The sequence below is a fragment of the Canis lupus genome, chromosome 3, assembly GCF_048164855.1.
Source record: "Canis lupus baileyi chromosome 3, mCanLup2.hap1, whole genome shotgun sequence".
Classification (NCBI taxonomy): domain Eukaryota; kingdom Metazoa; phylum Chordata; class Mammalia; order Carnivora; family Canidae; genus Canis; species Canis lupus.
This window is the reverse complement of record NC_132840.1, coordinates 34516049-34531498: the sequence shown is the minus strand read 5'-3', so window position 1 is coordinate 34531498 and position 15450 is coordinate 34516049. Positions and strand designations below refer to the sequence as shown.

The 15450-nt window shown below is 51.2% G+C and overlaps 1 protein-coding gene across 5 annotated transcripts in view; it reads right to left on the bottom strand.

The window, feature by feature from the left end:
- MROH7 (maestro heat like repeat family member 7) overlaps window positions 1–15450 on the bottom strand; it is a 55257-nt gene that overhangs the window by 9676 nt on the left and 30131 nt on the right. For 4 of the 5 annotated variants that reach the window (XR_012028107.1, XM_072820341.1, XM_072820340.1 and 1 more), the window contains 4 exons: window positions 14274–14412; window positions 10685–10875; window positions 5529–5666; window positions 4332–4470 (listed from right to left, as the gene is read on the bottom strand). Coding sequence is in view for 4 of the 5 variants with exons in the window: in XM_072820341.1 (XP_072676442.1) it covers window positions 4332–4470; window positions 5529–5666; window positions 10685–10875; window positions 14274–14412 (607 nt within the window). In the remaining variant the exon portion in view is untranslated. The remainder of the gene's footprint in view (window positions 1–4331; window positions 4471–5528; window positions 5667–10684; window positions 10876–14273; window positions 14413–15450) is intronic. The other variant, XM_072820342.1, reaches the window with a different exon arrangement.

Sequence of the window (15450 nt, the reverse complement as noted above, 5' to 3'; positions counted from 1 at the left end):
GCCTCATTCACTCCATGCCCACCCTACACCCCAGCCAGCTTCTCCCCAAGTGGCCCATTGTTTGTGGAATGCCCCAGGCTGTTTTGTCCTTTCTGTGCTGGCAGGGTTCTCACCTCCACTCCAGCCCCTACTCACTGCCTGGCTCCCTCTAAAACTCGGCCCCCCTTGAAGCCGTGTTTGACAACGCCCCTAGGCCTCACCCAGGTGGACTGCCCCCTTCTCTGGGCCCCTGGGAGCCCTGACCACGAAAACCTGAGTGCCCCTATCTGCTCATGTGTCTGCCTCCTCCATCCCACTGGGGCTTCCTTGAAGACACACGCTGAGCATTTCTCCCAGGGCCCCTGTGACCCGACACAAGCTCTGGGGTAGAGATATGCTTATGGAACACTTTTGGTGCATGAGTTCAGGCCCAATGTGAAATTTGGTTCCTTTCCTCCTTAGACTTGCCCTTCGTCCTATGCTCCCATGGCTGGGTTTAGCACCACCAGCTCCCCCCACACCCCATTGTCCTAGCCAAACCAGGCATCACCCCATCTCCTTCCCCTTCCCACCACCTTCCACCCACGACAACCAACTGGTTTTTAGTTCTTGCCTGGTCATCCTCATAAACACTTCTCCTATCTGTGTGGTCTTACCTCTAGTGTGACTGTTGAGACCCCGTGTGGGTATGATGAGGAGAAAGAGCTGGGGAGAAGGGCAGGGGGTGGCCCAGAGGGGGAGGAGGCAGTAGAGGAGGGGCTCCACCCTCTGCCCATCCTCCACCCATCATACAACTGATACTCAGGCCTGCTCTGCACCAGGCTACACACTAGAGATGCAGAAAAGAGTACTGATGATAAATAATAATAGTGGGATCCCTGGGTGGCTCAGTGGTTTAGAGCCTGCGTTTGGCCCAGGGTGTGATCCTGGGGTCCCGGGATTGAGTCCTGTGTCGGGCTCCCTGCCTGGAGCCTGTTTCTCCCTCTGCCTGTGTCTCTGCCTCTCTCTCTCTCTCTCTCTCTGTGTGTGTGTGTGTGTGTCTCATGAATAAATAAATAAAACCTTTTAAAAAAGAAAAAAAGAAATAATAATAGCAACATAGCTGACTCACAGACAGTATTTCCTAGGTGCAGACACTATCCTAAGAGCTTTACATGAACTCATTTAATCCTCATCAAAACCCTAGGGGAGCCTGGATGGCTCAGTCAGCTAAGTGTCTGACTTCTGATTTCAGCTCAGATCATGATCTCAGGATCGTGGGATTGAGCCCTGTGTCAGGCTCCATATTTAGCAGGAAGTCTCCTGGAGATTCTCTCTCTCCCTCTCCCTCTGCCCCCCGCGCCCCACACATACACACAGGCACTCTCTCTCTCTCACTCTCTCTTTAAAATAAATAAATCTTTAAGAAAATCCTATGAGGTGGGCAATTCATTATCCCCACATTACAAGTGAGGAAACTGAGACACGGCAGGTTCCGGGACTTGCCAAGATCACACAGCTCCCTTGAGTTCACCTGCCTTTGGGAGAAGCAGCACACACATAGACAATCACAGCACAGGCAGCTGGGGAAGCCTGGGTGGGCAGGATATGCGAGCTATGTCAACGTACCACAGTGAATGTTGGGGAGTGGCTCTGGCCAAGAGTAGCCCCCCTCTTCTGAGGAGTGGGAGAGGGACTGAACTGGCTGAGGACACTGCTGCAGGGAGGAGGGCCACTGCTCAGAGTTCCAGGGGAACGTTGAGCAGTGGCCCTAAGGTTAAGCCTAGCGCCCCTGACCTTGTAGTGGACATGGGAACCTCCCCTGGGGTCTGCAAGGTGCAACCTCCACTGTCTCCCCCAAGAACCACTTAGAGAGAAGTGGGCGAGCAGAAATGAGGATCCAGGGACACTTGGGTGGCTCAGTTGGTTAAGCGTCTGTCTTTGGCTCAGCTCATGATCCCAGGGTCCTGGGATCGAGCTCTGCATCGAGCTCCCTGCTCAGCGAGAGTCTGCTTCTCTCTCTGCCTCTGCCCCCTGCCCCTGCTTGTGCTCTCTCTCTCTCTCACTCTCTCAAATAAATAAATAAAATCTTAAAAAAAGGAGAGAAAAGAAAAGAAGATCCAGTCAAGCACACCTAGCCAGAGTCTCTCTGGATCCCTTGAGCTGTGTGGTGGGATCTTGAAGCAGCCTTGTTTTCAGCACCACTGTGCAAATCCAGGGGTGACATGTGAAAGAGGTCAGCACAGTGTTTGGGATATCTCAGGTCCTCTAGAAACTGAACTTTACCTTTCCCTCACCAGGTCCATCGAGGAAATTAGAACCTGGCAGAGCTGGGGCCAGAACCTAGGACGCCTGACCCTAAGACCCAAGCTTGTCCTCCTGGAGGTGACACCTTCTACTGGTCCTAGCAGGGCCAGGCCAAGTGTTCCTCTGGGCGACTCACTCATCCATCCAATCCTTACTTCTTAGGGAGCTTTCAGGGCCGGGGATGTAATGCAAACACGACTGTGAGTCCCTCACAGTCCCTCCTCTGCAGACTCACAGTCCATCTAGCGAGGCAGGAGAGACGCAGGAAATGCCCAGAGGGCCTTGCTGCCTCCTGTCCATCTCCCGGACTTTACTCACCTGTCAAGGCCCAGCTCAGATGGCACCTCCTCCAGGAAGCCTTCCTTAACCTTCCACTTTCTGAGCAGAAAGTGAGCCTCCTACCTCTGAACCCCACACTGCAGCCCCTGATGATAGCGCAGACCCGGGCATGACAACCAGCAGGTCAGGAGAGACGGGAAGAGTGGTTGTTGGGAGAGTGGGTTTTACAAGCATCCAGCGACAGATGAATGGATAAACCAAGTGTGGTGTTTACATACAAGGGAATATTATTCAGCCTTAAAAAAAACATGTAATTCTGAGCCCTGTTAACTTCACGCATGAGCCTCGAAGACATAATGTTGAGAGAAATAAGCCAGACACAAAAGGACAAATATTGTATGATTCCACTTAAGTGGATTCCACTTACGTGAAGCCTACAATGGCCAAGTTCATAGCGACAGAGTAAAAAGTTGGTTGCCAGGGGCTGGGGAGGCAGAACAGGAGGTTGTGTTTATTTTTATTTTATTTTATTTTTTGGGGAGGTTCTGTTTAATGAATACAGTTTCAGTTTGAGACAGAAGCTGCACTCGGGAAGGAAGATGAGCAGTTCTGTGGATGGTGCTGCTGGCTGCATGTAGTGTGCGGGTACGTCGTACCCCTGGGATGTCCACGTAAACATGGCGAAAAGGGTAACTTATTTTTAATGATTTTATTTATTTGAGAGACAGAGAGAGAGAGAGAGAGAGAGGGAGAGAGAGAAGGGAGGAGGGAGGAGGACAAGCAGACTGCACACTAGGCGCAGAGCCTGACACGGGGCTCAACCCCAGGACCCCGAGATCATGACCTGAGCCAAAACCAAGAGCTGGACATTCAACTGACTGAGCCCCCCAGGTGCCCCTAAAATGGTTAACTTTTATGTTATATATATTTTACCAGATTTTTTTCTAAACTAAAGAGAGGGAGGGAGGGAGGGAGGGAGAAATTGGGTTTGAGAACCCAGGAGTCTGGGTTGTATTCTGAGTCTGCCCCTTACAAGTTGCATGGTGTTGGAAAATTGACTCAAATCTGTGCCTCAGTTTCCTCCTCTAAAATGGGGGATGAAATAGCATCTGCATCGTGGGATTATTATGAGGATTCAATGAATCAAAATGTGTAAAACTCTAAGAATTTGCCTGGAAGATGGTAAGTGCTCAGTAAATGTTAGCTATTATCGCTGGTGGGTCTCCTCTTCTGACTCTGACCCTAACCAACCTCCTGAGTCATCCTTCCCAGCACCTTGCCTAGTACTCTCCATGCACTCAACTCAGCTTACATGTCGCTTCCTCCAGGAAGCCCTCCATGATGCTACCACCACCACCACCACCACCACCACCACCACCACCTCAAGTTTCCTGTTCTACCGCAGCCTAGACTGCTCCCATCAGAACACAGGTCACTCCCTGGCACCTCATGTTATAACTAGGGTGTCCTCTGGCTTCCCTGACACACTGAGAATTCCCTGAGGACTGGGCATAGTTGATTTCATATTTGTATCACCAACCTTACATCTCTAATCTGGTGCTCGGCACAAGGCAGTGCCCAGCCAAGGCTGGGGGTTGCCCGGGCATGGAGGGGAGTCTGGAAGGAGTGAAGACAGGAGGAGCAAAGGGAGACCCTATGAGGTCTGTATGTTCTAGAGCACCCAGGCCCATGAAACTCTCCATTCTTAAGTACTGTTTGCACAGGAGAAATGACCAGGAATATAAACTGAGGCCCATGCTCCAGGGCCTGGGGAGGAGGAGCCTCACCCCGTGCCTGCTGCCCCTCGGTACCTCCACAAAGAAGGCGGTGGCAGTGATCTTGTGCTTTTCGTCGCCTCTCTCCAGGAGTGGGATGAGCAGGTACAGGATGCGGCATAGCTCCTGGCAGGAGTAGTGCACCATGGCCCTGGGAGTGAGGAAGGGTGAGCAGTCCCCTCAGGCTCTCCTGCCCCAGGGCACCTGCTGGGGAAGGGGGGATCTGATCTGACACTCTAACCTCTGAGCAAGGCAGGGGCACCTGGGGTCCTGGGTTCCCAGGATTTCCCACCTGGAGAGGATCTCAGAGGCCATCTAGTTTAACTGCTTTATTTTACAGACGGGGAACCTGAGGCTCAGAGTGGGAAAGCTTGCCCAGGAGCACAGAGCGTATAGCTCTTTGTATGGTGCCTAGAGCATAGTAGGTGCTCAGTAAATACAATTGTATCCTGAGATCCCTGCAGGAGCCACATTGTCAAAATCGAGGTCCCCCTTCCCGACCCTACAGGAGGCTGTGTATAGTGGCAAAGGGAAGAGCCCCGGTCTGGGTCAGCAGGTCATCTCCCAGCACTGCCTCTTCCTGGCTGTGTGACCTTTCGTACATAGCTGTCCCTCTCTGGACCTTGGTTGGCATCCTGCTGTGCTGGTAACCCTTGCTCCACCAGTCAGCAAAATGCAGTGGAAGCTAACCTGTGCTGAGCCCTTCCCATATACCAGGAGCTGTTCAAAGTATTTCAACCCTTATCCTAAACCCTGGAGATGGCTCCTATTATTAGTTCCACATGAGCAGGGCAGGGCGGAGGGTGGGGGGAAACTGAGACCCAGCGAGGGACAGGAACTGGCCCTGAGTCACACAGCTGAGAGGTGGTGAGCTGGGATTCAGACCCAGGCAGCCCAGCTCCAGGGCCACACTGTAAACTACTCACTATACCACCACGTCCGTATTAGTATAGGAACTAAGTCCTAATGCAGTGAGAAAAGGTGCTTCATATGTAAGCTGAGTGCTCTGCGGTTGCCAGGCACTGTTATGGCCTGTGAGCGTCCACAGAGCGTGTCCACCCACCGAGCTGAACGCTACCCCCCCCCCCCACTTAGAGGAGGTGATGGGCCGAGGCAAAGGTCTTGCCCAGAGACAGGTGCAAACCCGAGTCTCTCCCTTGCTGACGACTCTCCCTCCCCCTACCTCTGCCCCCGCAGCCCCAGCCTCACCTTGCCAGCAGGGACACTCCTCGGTGGTGGTTCTCCGCCTGCCCCATGAGCTCCCAGCCGCCCTGGTCCTCCAGAAAGGTGGCCTCATACGAACAGCCCATCCTCAGCAGCAGGGTTTTCACCACTTTGACCACCCAGCTGCCAAGACAAGGGGGCTGAGACCTCATGGCCCTGGCTTCCGTGGGCCGGGCCTCCCTCCAGCCGGCCTCTCCCATCATCAGCTCCAATCTGGCCACACAAGTTTCTCTGGGCCTTGCTGATCATTAGGTAGTAGTCACCAGTGTACCCCCAAAAAGCGGCTTTTTAATAAGTTTTTAAAACTTATTAGCTTTGAGAGAGTAAACAGAAGCAAAATTCCCCCAAATGGTGCTTTACCCTCCCTTTTCTTCTGAGCCTCTTTCCTGGAGGGAGGGGTCAGAGCCAGGTGTCCCCAGCAGCCCCCCAGCCCCTGGGCTTGCCTCTCTCTCCCCTCCTCTTCCCTTCATGCTCCTGACAGGGCAGCTCCCTGCAGGGCAGCCCCCCCACCCCCACTCACTTGTACACAATCTCCTGTTGGCCTGAGTCCTTTACCCTCTCAGGGCACTTAAGGAGGGATCCCCCAACCTGGATACACAACAGCAACCCCGGGGGGCAGTGCGGGTGGGAGGTAGGGGGAGCTTTCACAACCCATGGATTCATGAGGCTGGGAACCAGAGCTTCGGGTCAGCTTGAGCAGCCTTGCTGTGAAGGAGCAAAAAGGGGGGACAGCTACCAGCTGATGCCCTGCTGTGTCCTCGGCACAGTGCCGGGTGTCCACAGGTGTGTGTGTGTGTGTGTGTGTGTGTGTGTATCCCTTTATTAAAATGAAAATGGGGGATCCCTGGGTGGCTCAGCGGTTTAGCACCTGCCCTCAGCTCAGGGCATGATCCTGGAGTCCTAGGATCGAGTCCGACATCGGGCTCCCTGCATGGAGCCTGCTTCTCCCCCTGCCTATGTCTCTGCCTCTGTGTGAGTGTGTGTGTGTGTGTGTGTGTGTGTGTGTGTGTGTCTTTCATGAATAAATAAATAAAAATATTTTTAAAAATAAAATAAAATGAAATGAAAATGGACAGAGGTGCCTGGGTGGCTCAGTGGTTGAGCGGCTGCCTTTGGCTCAGGTCATGATCCCGGGGTCCTGGGATCAAGTTCCGCATCAGGCTGCCTGCAGGAAGCCTGCTTCTCCTTCTGCCTATGTCTCTGCCTCTCTGTGTTTTTCATGAATAAATAAATAAAATATTTTAAAAACTGGGCAATGTGTGAAATGAAGCTTACATTTAAACAAAGTTTTCTAGAAATGTAAGCCCTCGTTTAAAGAGTTTATAACGTATGGACGTGCCTCAGGAGATACTGAGAGTTGGTGGTTCTCGTGATTCAAGACAAAGCATCAAAGCATTTTAGAGATCAGGTGATGTTCAGGAATTTGCTTTTAATTTTCATGTCTTGGGTTTTGTAATGACTACTGATTCAGTGTGAAAATTCAAGTTTCTACTGAGGCCAGGGCTTTCAGAACCATGCAAGCTTTGCGCTGATTCTTTGAGACGTGTGCTGTCAGTTACAGTCCTGAACCAGCAAAGTCACACACACACACACACACACACACACACACACACAAACACAGGAAGGGAGAGAGGGAGGCAGGCTCCAGGTGTTACCCAACCTAAGAGCCTGGGGCTCGCCCTCCCCAGCCGTCCCTTCCCCCACCTTCTTCCCTCACCCCCAAAACTCCAAGCACTGGCTGAACAGCAAAGCAGAGATTTATGCATTTTCATTTGGAGGAGGAAGATTCGACCTTCCAGTCAAACACCAGCACCTTTAACCAAGACCAAATGAGCCTCCTACATATGTTCTCCTCCGTGACTTGACCACCCTCCCCTCCGAGTGTGTCCCCATCTCTAGGAGCAGCTGGTCACCTGCTCTCTGCCTGCCATGGGGACAGCTCTGAGCTCAGGAATTCCACAGGGAAGGAAGTGACTTCAGGGTTTCAGACAGTCGCAGCTTTTACCCAGACCCCGGTTTGTACCAGGCGGGGAACTCAGAATCAGGCCAACGCTTTTGGACACAGCACCACATCATAGTTACATCACTGCTCTCTTCCCCCGTTTCCTTGATCAGGCTCCAAATTTTTACAAAAATGACTCTACCCGTCTTCCTTCCTCCCCACCCACTCCCAAAGACCCCAAATGAGGTCTGTGCTGCTTTGTAAGAAGGCAGAGGTGACACTGCCGGTAAGAAGGCTGTGGGTGGTGGTGCAGGTCTTTTGGGTCCCTCAAACGCCCACTCTGCGAGCTCCACCTTTCTAGAAGTTCCCCAGCTTTTCCCAGCAAAGTGGAGCAAGTGTTGCCAGTCCTCCTCTCGCGGGATGGGGGGCCAATGACCCAACACAGAGCTGCACCAAAGCCCAAGGCTGCCGCAGAGCACAGAAGCTGCACTGCACAGGTGGACACTGGGCTCTCTCCAGCTCCCTCACCCAGGCCTAACTCAGGGGGTCTTGGGAGCGGAAAGATCACGCCCTTTATCCCTCAACCGTTGAGGACTTTGCCACCTCGTGTTCCTCTTGCTCCTCCTCTAGCACCTTCTCTGCTCTCCCCGAACCCACCAGCTCTCTGAGCCAAGGGTGCCACCCTCCCGAGTGCCAGGTGCTCAGACTTGGTGCTGCACCCTTGGCACGTGGTGTCCCGCTGTGATGTGGGGTCCTATTCGGTCCTTACAACACACCTGTGGGGGGACGCCTGGGTGGCTCAGTGGTTGAGCATCTGCCTTAGGCTCAAGGCATGATCCTGATGTCCTGGGATCGAGTCCCACAGGGAGCCTGCATCTCACTTGGCCTGTGTCTCTGCCTCTCTCTGTCTCTAATGAATAAACAAATAAAATCTTAAAAAACAAAACAAAAAAGAACCCTGGGGCAGGAATCACTTGCCCCATTTCATGGGCAAGAACACCAAGCTGCCAAGAGGTTAAAGTGGTTTAGCCAACATACAAAGCCTAAATAAATGATGGGACCAGCACTCAAACCCAAGATGTTCTGACCTTAAGCCCAGCTATGCAACTGCTTGCCCTCAGTGCCTCAAAGTGTACCCCTCTGAGCACACAACAGAAGCCAAAGAAGGGGGCAGCCCAGGTGGCTCAGCGGTTTAGCGCCGCCTTCAGCCCAGGGCATGATCCTGGAGACCCGGGATCAAGTCCCACATTGGGCTCCCTGCTTGGAGCCTGCTTCTCCCTCTGCCTGTGTCTCTGACTCTCTGTGTGTGTCTCTCATGAACAAATAAATAAAATCTCTGAAAAAAAAAAAAAAAGCCAAAGAAGGAAAGACTGCTAAACTCAACTACACGCAAATTTAAACCTTCTGAACAGCCAAAGATCAGAAAATAGTTACCAGTTAAGTGACAAACTGGAATACAAGTAACAAAGAGTTAATGTCCTTAATATATAAAATGCTCTTACTAATTAACAAGAAGGGACGCCTAAGTGGCTCAGTGGTTGAGTATCTGCCTTTGGCTTAGGATGTGATCCCAGGGTCCTGGGATCGAGCCCTGCATTGAGTTCCATGCAGGGAGCCTGCTTCTCCCTCTGCCTCGCTCTCTGTGTCTCTCGTGAATAAGTAAATAAAATCTTAAAAATTAACAAGAAAAATTCCCAATAGTCCTATATAAAATTGGGCAAACAATGCTCATAGAAAAGGAAACACAGTGGCACTGGGTGGCTCAGCTGGTTAAGGGACCAACTCTTGGTTTGGCTCAGGTCATGATCTCAGGGCCCTGAGGTGGAGCCCCGCACTGGGCTCTGTGCTCAGTGGGGAGTCTGCTTGGGATTCTCTCCATCTCCCTCTGCCCCTCCTTGCTACCACTCATGTGCATGCATGCTCTCTCTCTCTCTCCCTCTCTCTCAAATAAATAAAATCTTAAAAAAAAAAAAAAGGAAACACAAATGACATTTCAACCTCAACTTCACTCATAATAAAAGAAATACAAACTAAAATGACAGCATTTCTTTTTTCAACTTTCAGATCAGCAAAGATATAAACACCTTCTGTTCCATCATGCTGGCAAAGGTGTAGGAGACAGCCATTCTCACATCTTACTGGACGCAGTGACCTCTGGGGGGCAGAGGGGCGTGTGGCAAACTGGGTGCTTTAGGGGGTACTCCATTTTCCCCTTCATCACTCACTGGTCAAGAGCACTTTCTGCCACATATCCCTGTCTCCCCTTGAGATTGAAATGCAGAAACTCATCGATGTGCCCATTCTACATTCAGGAACTTGTCCTACATGTACAAGCATGTGTGTGCGTAAAGACATATCAATTAACTCATTGCAGTATTGTCCATAATGGCAAAGGGGGCTGCAAAGTACCTAAACCAAGAGGATCCTGGTTAAAAATGATGGTATATTGGAATATCATGTGGATGTTAAAAATAACGAGGCAGCTCTATGTGTATGTTCTCCTATGATATAGTTAGTATAAGCTGAAAGCAAGAGTGCATAACTGCAAATTACACTACTATTGGTGTAAAAATAAAAATATAAATGTGTGCTTATCTCTACATAAACCACTTGTAGAAGGGTATGAAAGAACCTGGCTCTTCTGGAGGAGGCTCAGTGGGTAAGGAGAGGAAAGGAGACTCACTTTTAATGTCTTTTTAGATTTTTACCCATGTACATCTATTACCTGTACTGGTTAATAATTAAAAATAAAATGGCAAGGGGTGCCTGGGTGGCTCAGTTAGTTAAGTGTCCAACTCTTAATCTCAGCTCAGGTCATGATCTCAGGGTTGTGAGTTCAAGCCCTGTGTGGAGTCCACTTAAAAAATAAAATAAAATAAAAATAATAAAATAAAATGATGGGCCTTGGATACAAAGCTAATACAAATAATATCTCTAGGGAGGGAGGAGGAAATATGAAATTGTGAGCTCCTTGGGGGAAGGCTGACTCTTTGCTCCCATCCAGCACCAGGTAGGTCTGACACACGCAACACTGCAGGTGCTCCCCAACAGCTGTTGAGCAAATTATCAGCTCTCTTGAAAGTGTGCTTCTGTTTCCTCTTTTAGTCCCAAAGCTAATTTCTACCGATGGATTGCCCGAAAGACTTTAGGAAGGGCCTTGCTAGGTGGCCCTTCCCCAGCCAGGGACAACAGGACATACCGCACGGGGATGAAGACAGAAGGCTGAGTGTCCTTCTTGGTATCCTTGCGGAAAGCCATGCGGCCTGGCAGGTTGAGGCCGATGTGATAATGGACCTGAATGAGCAGGGCCAGGAGAAGCTGGGGGTAGATGCGCCTCACGCGGCCCACGCAGCTGTTGACCGACAGGAGCTCACACAGGCCGCTGGCTGCCTGGGGACAGAGGGGAGGCTGGCAGGAGGCTCCTGGGGGGGCCTGGACTGCTTCTCTAGCAGGTCGGACCTAGGTCTTTGCTCTTCTCTGGCTCAAATTAGTAGAGCCCAGATCTCTACACCCCCCACCACACCCCAACTCCTGGCTTTCTGGGTGAGCCCCACACCAAAACAACAGCCTGCCTCTTGGGTGTTGACAGAGCCCTGAAAGAATGGGGTGGAGGGCTCCTCTCATATCTCATGAGGTAGACTCTTGATCCCATTGTGCAGCTGAGGGGACATGCTCAGAGGGGTGAAGGCACTTACTCATGGTCACCTAGCCCTTGGGAGTAGAGCTAGGACTGGAACCCAGGCTTTCAGACACCAACTGCCTCATATCCTGCCTCTTCCTCATTCATAACACAGGCTCAGAGACCATGGTGGGGCACCAGCTAGCTGTCCCTTCACTTTGGGCCATTAAACCAGGCCTCCCTCACTCCCTCCCCCTGTGCCCAGCAACTGAGAAACAAATGCCAGCCTTGAGTGGGAGCCAGGGAGGCCCAGTCCTGGACTCTGTCACTCCATACCTACTGATCACACCCTACCCTTTCTATCCATGATTCCCCACACCAGACCTCCAAAATCCTGGGAACCTGGCTTTGTTGGCATTTGACCCATGACGCTCCCTGGGACCCGACTGGCACTCACAGTAGAACTGCTCCACCTGCCATCCAGCTCTGGTGCTGGCCTGGGCCTGCCTCTCGCTCAGCCCACCAAGGCCTCCCTAACTGGCAGGAGGACAATGCTGGGGCGGGAGTGGGGGAGGTGACGGGTGGGGGTCACAAAATCAAAGGGCTCATTCTGGCCCCACTACTCTCTGGCCCTCTTTGGCCTCAGATTCTTTCATCCTCTGTCAGGCGGGGTCAGTGGTCTTCTTCCCACCAGCCTCACAGGTGTGGTGGAGAGTGAATGAGGGGAGAGATGAGAAGTGACCAAGATCGGTGCCCCCCACTGCTGGCGTAAAGGAAAGGTATTTGATTGTGAAGTGACAAGAGCATGTGGCATGTTCCCAGGGAAATAAGTGACAATGCAGTCTGGATGCGAGCAATGAATGGTAGCTATTTGTACTTTACAGCTTAGGAAGCCCTTTCACACACACTATTTCACTCTACTGAAAAGGGAAAATAAACAAGGCAGGACTTATTACCACCCATTTTGCAGATCAAAATTCGAAGGCTAGAGAAGAAGTGATTGACCAAGGTGATATAGTGAGGCAGGGGCAGAGCTAAGATAAACCTCTTGGACTCAAAGCCTTCACAACAGATCAAAGATAATGACTGGGATCCCTGGGTGGCGCAGCGGTTTAGCGCCTGCCTTTGGCCCAGGGCACGATCCTGGAGACCCGGGATCGAATCCCACGTCGGGCTCCCGGTGCATGGAGCCTGCTTCTCCCTCTGCCTGTGTCTCTGCCTCTCTCTCTCTGTGTGTGTGACTATCATAAATTAAAAAAAAAAAAAAAACAAAGATAATGACTGTATCCAGAGAACGCGGTTTGTGCGATAGTCTCTAGTGGTGGGCCATAGGGCTCCGCTCTTGGCTCAGTCTTGCTCAAGTGGTTTATCAACACCATGAGATAAAAATTAGTCTGGGCTCTATCCATGCTCAAACTATGCTTGAACAAAAAAAGCACAAATGAGTGACCCAAGAATACACAAACACATACTGATTGAGAGGAGAGGATGAATGACCAAATCAGGGAAGGAATGGATGCTCATGCTTTATTTATAGAACTTGGCACTAGGAGAGAGAGGCAGAGAGACCCAGTGGCGAAGCACAGGATTCAGAGGTAGGTGATCTGGGCTTGAGCCATGGTGCCACCATTCACTAGCTCTGTGACCTTGGCTAAGACCTACGATGTGACTAAGCAACAGTGTCCCCCTCTGTAAAGGGGAAATACCACCCATACCTCCTTCGCTTTCCTCCCCCCAAATGTCTTACTTTTTGCTAATCTCCAGAATTCATGAGTGTGCCTGGTACATAGTCAGTGCTCAACTAATGTTGTTGAATAAATAAATCAGTCCAACAACAACAAAAAATTGAGCATCTCTATCTGCCAGGTACACATTAGGTATAGGGGATAGCATGGTGAGTAAAACAGGTCCAGGCACTGAATTCATGGATCTCACAGATTACTCAAAAAACCCCACACATTACTGTCAAATCAAATCACAACTGGGGCCAACTCCTCCAAGATAATGTATGTGAAGCAAAGTGTAATATGCACAGATATGATCATGTCAGGGAGATAAGGGAGGGCTTTCTTGAGGAGGTGATGCTTCAGTTGAGAGCTAAGGCATGACTAGAAGTTAGGTTAGCGGAGAGCTGTTCAGGAGAGGGAACAGCATGCGCAAAGGCCCTGTAACAGAAATAGCATACTATGTATGAATTTCTGACAAAGAACAAGGCTGGAGGGACGCCTGGGTGGCTCAGTGGTTGAGCGTCTGCCTTTGGCTTAGGTTGTGATCCTGGGGTCCTGGGATTGAGTCCTGCATCAGGCTCCCTGCAGGGAGACTGTTTCTCCCTCTGCCTGTGTCTCTGCCTCTCTCTGCCTCTCATGAATGAATGAATGAATGAATGAATGAATAAATAAATAAATATTTTTTGAAAAATAGAACAAGGCTGGAGCCATGCACGTAAGAGGGACCATGGAGTGTGGTTAAGCCCGGAGAGGGGCACAAGGCCTTGCAACACAGGTAGGAATACTGTGTTATTTTCAAGGGCAATGGGAAGCCATTGAGGGGATTGAGAAGAGCAGATGCGCATTTTCAAAGACTTTTTGGCTGCAGTACAGATTGAAGGGCCTAGAGTGGAAGCAGGGAGACGAGCAGGGGTATTATCCAGCTGGCTAGAACCAGAGCGACAATGACAGAGGCAGAAAGAAATCTGTCCCTCCACCCAGCTACCTTCCTGCAGTCAGAGACCCCTTTCCCTCTGTGTTCCCAGGACTGAGCTTGGAGCCTGGTGATGAGCATGTAAAAATTTTAGGTCACTAAATGAATGAATGAGTTACCTCATTTTATCTTCACAACCAGCACATGAGGCAAATTTCCTCATTATCATTTCCATTTACTGATGCAGGGATTGAGCTTCAGCGAGGCGAAGTGACTTGCTCAGGTCCCCAACTAGTAACATAGCCATGCCAGTTCTCAGACCCAGGTCTGGGAGCCCACCTCCCAGGCCACTGCCATCCCCGTAGGCAGCAGCACGGTGCCGTCCAGGGGGTCACGAACAGAGCCTGAACACAGAGGTGCCCAAGCTACACAACTAGCTCCTGGCAGAGCCAGGGACCAGAAGCTGGGTGCACTGAGCTCGCAGGAGGGGAGGAGCGGGGAGCACAGGGTAGGCCAGGCAGGTCCTCACCGCTAGGGGCACGATGGAGGCCCGGCCCTTCTTGGTGAAGGGTTTCTCCTTCAGACTGGTGAGGAGTAGGTCCAGGAGATCTCGGACATCACAGCTGGGCTTGCGCAGTATCAGCTGCCTCCACATCTCTGCACCATTGCTGGGAGGTCAGGGGTGGAGATGGTGATTGGGGACCAGGGCGCTGGGCCCACCCTGCCTCCCAGTGGTTTGGGGAAGGAGAAGGGAAGATGCCATCAATATGGCATCCATGGGTGTGACAGTGAGGAATGGCCCAGAAAACACACTCTTTAAGAGGCAGGGGGCAAGCAATGATTGAAAACCCTGTTTCCCAGGTATCAGGCCAGGTGCTTTATACACAATCTATTCAATAAATATGGAGCATCTGCTGTACACCAGCCACTAGACAAGGCTCTAGGCATATAGATACGAACAAGACAGGCAAGATACTCCAGTTCACCGGATTCTCAAAAGACCCTCAAGGTGGGTTGTCATTCCAATTTTACAGATGCAGAGTTGAGGCTCAGAGAGGTGAGATCATTAGTCTATGACATCGCAGCTAATGAGCTACAGAGTCAGGAAGTGACCGGGTCTGGTGCCTTCAGAGCCTGAGGTCGTTCCTCTGTGCCAGGAGGTCCCTTGGGGCCTGGACCTTCCGTTTGTCGCATAGTATCAAGGAGTCCCTGCTCCAGTCCCCTCACAAGGCAGGGGAAAGCCTCCGGGCCAGCCGGCACCAGCCTGTGGGCGCTCCTATCTATTGTGGAGAGCTGAAAGCACTGACAGGCCTGGGGTGCACTAAAGGGTTAACAGAGCCCTGTTCCCCTCTGCATGAGCATTTGAACCTCCCATTAACTTCCTAGCTCTGTTCCCCTGGAAACCCGATAAAGATAGTATGTCAACTATGTTGCTAGGCAACATTGCTTATGGTAAAAATGACCCAAGTGGTAAATTGCATCTGGGCTGGGAGGAACTATAAATTAACTATGAGAACCCATGAGGACGCTGTAGCATTGAGCTTCCCAGGGTGCAGTGACTCTTGGGACTCCTCTCATCCCCGTGGAGACCCCAGAGGCAAAGTCTGGAGATCTTTTGTAAGAGGTAGCAGTTCTTATGAACCATTTCAGCCAGGGCAGCCCCTACCTTTTTACTGGGGAGGCCCAAGAGTCCAGTTTATAAGCCC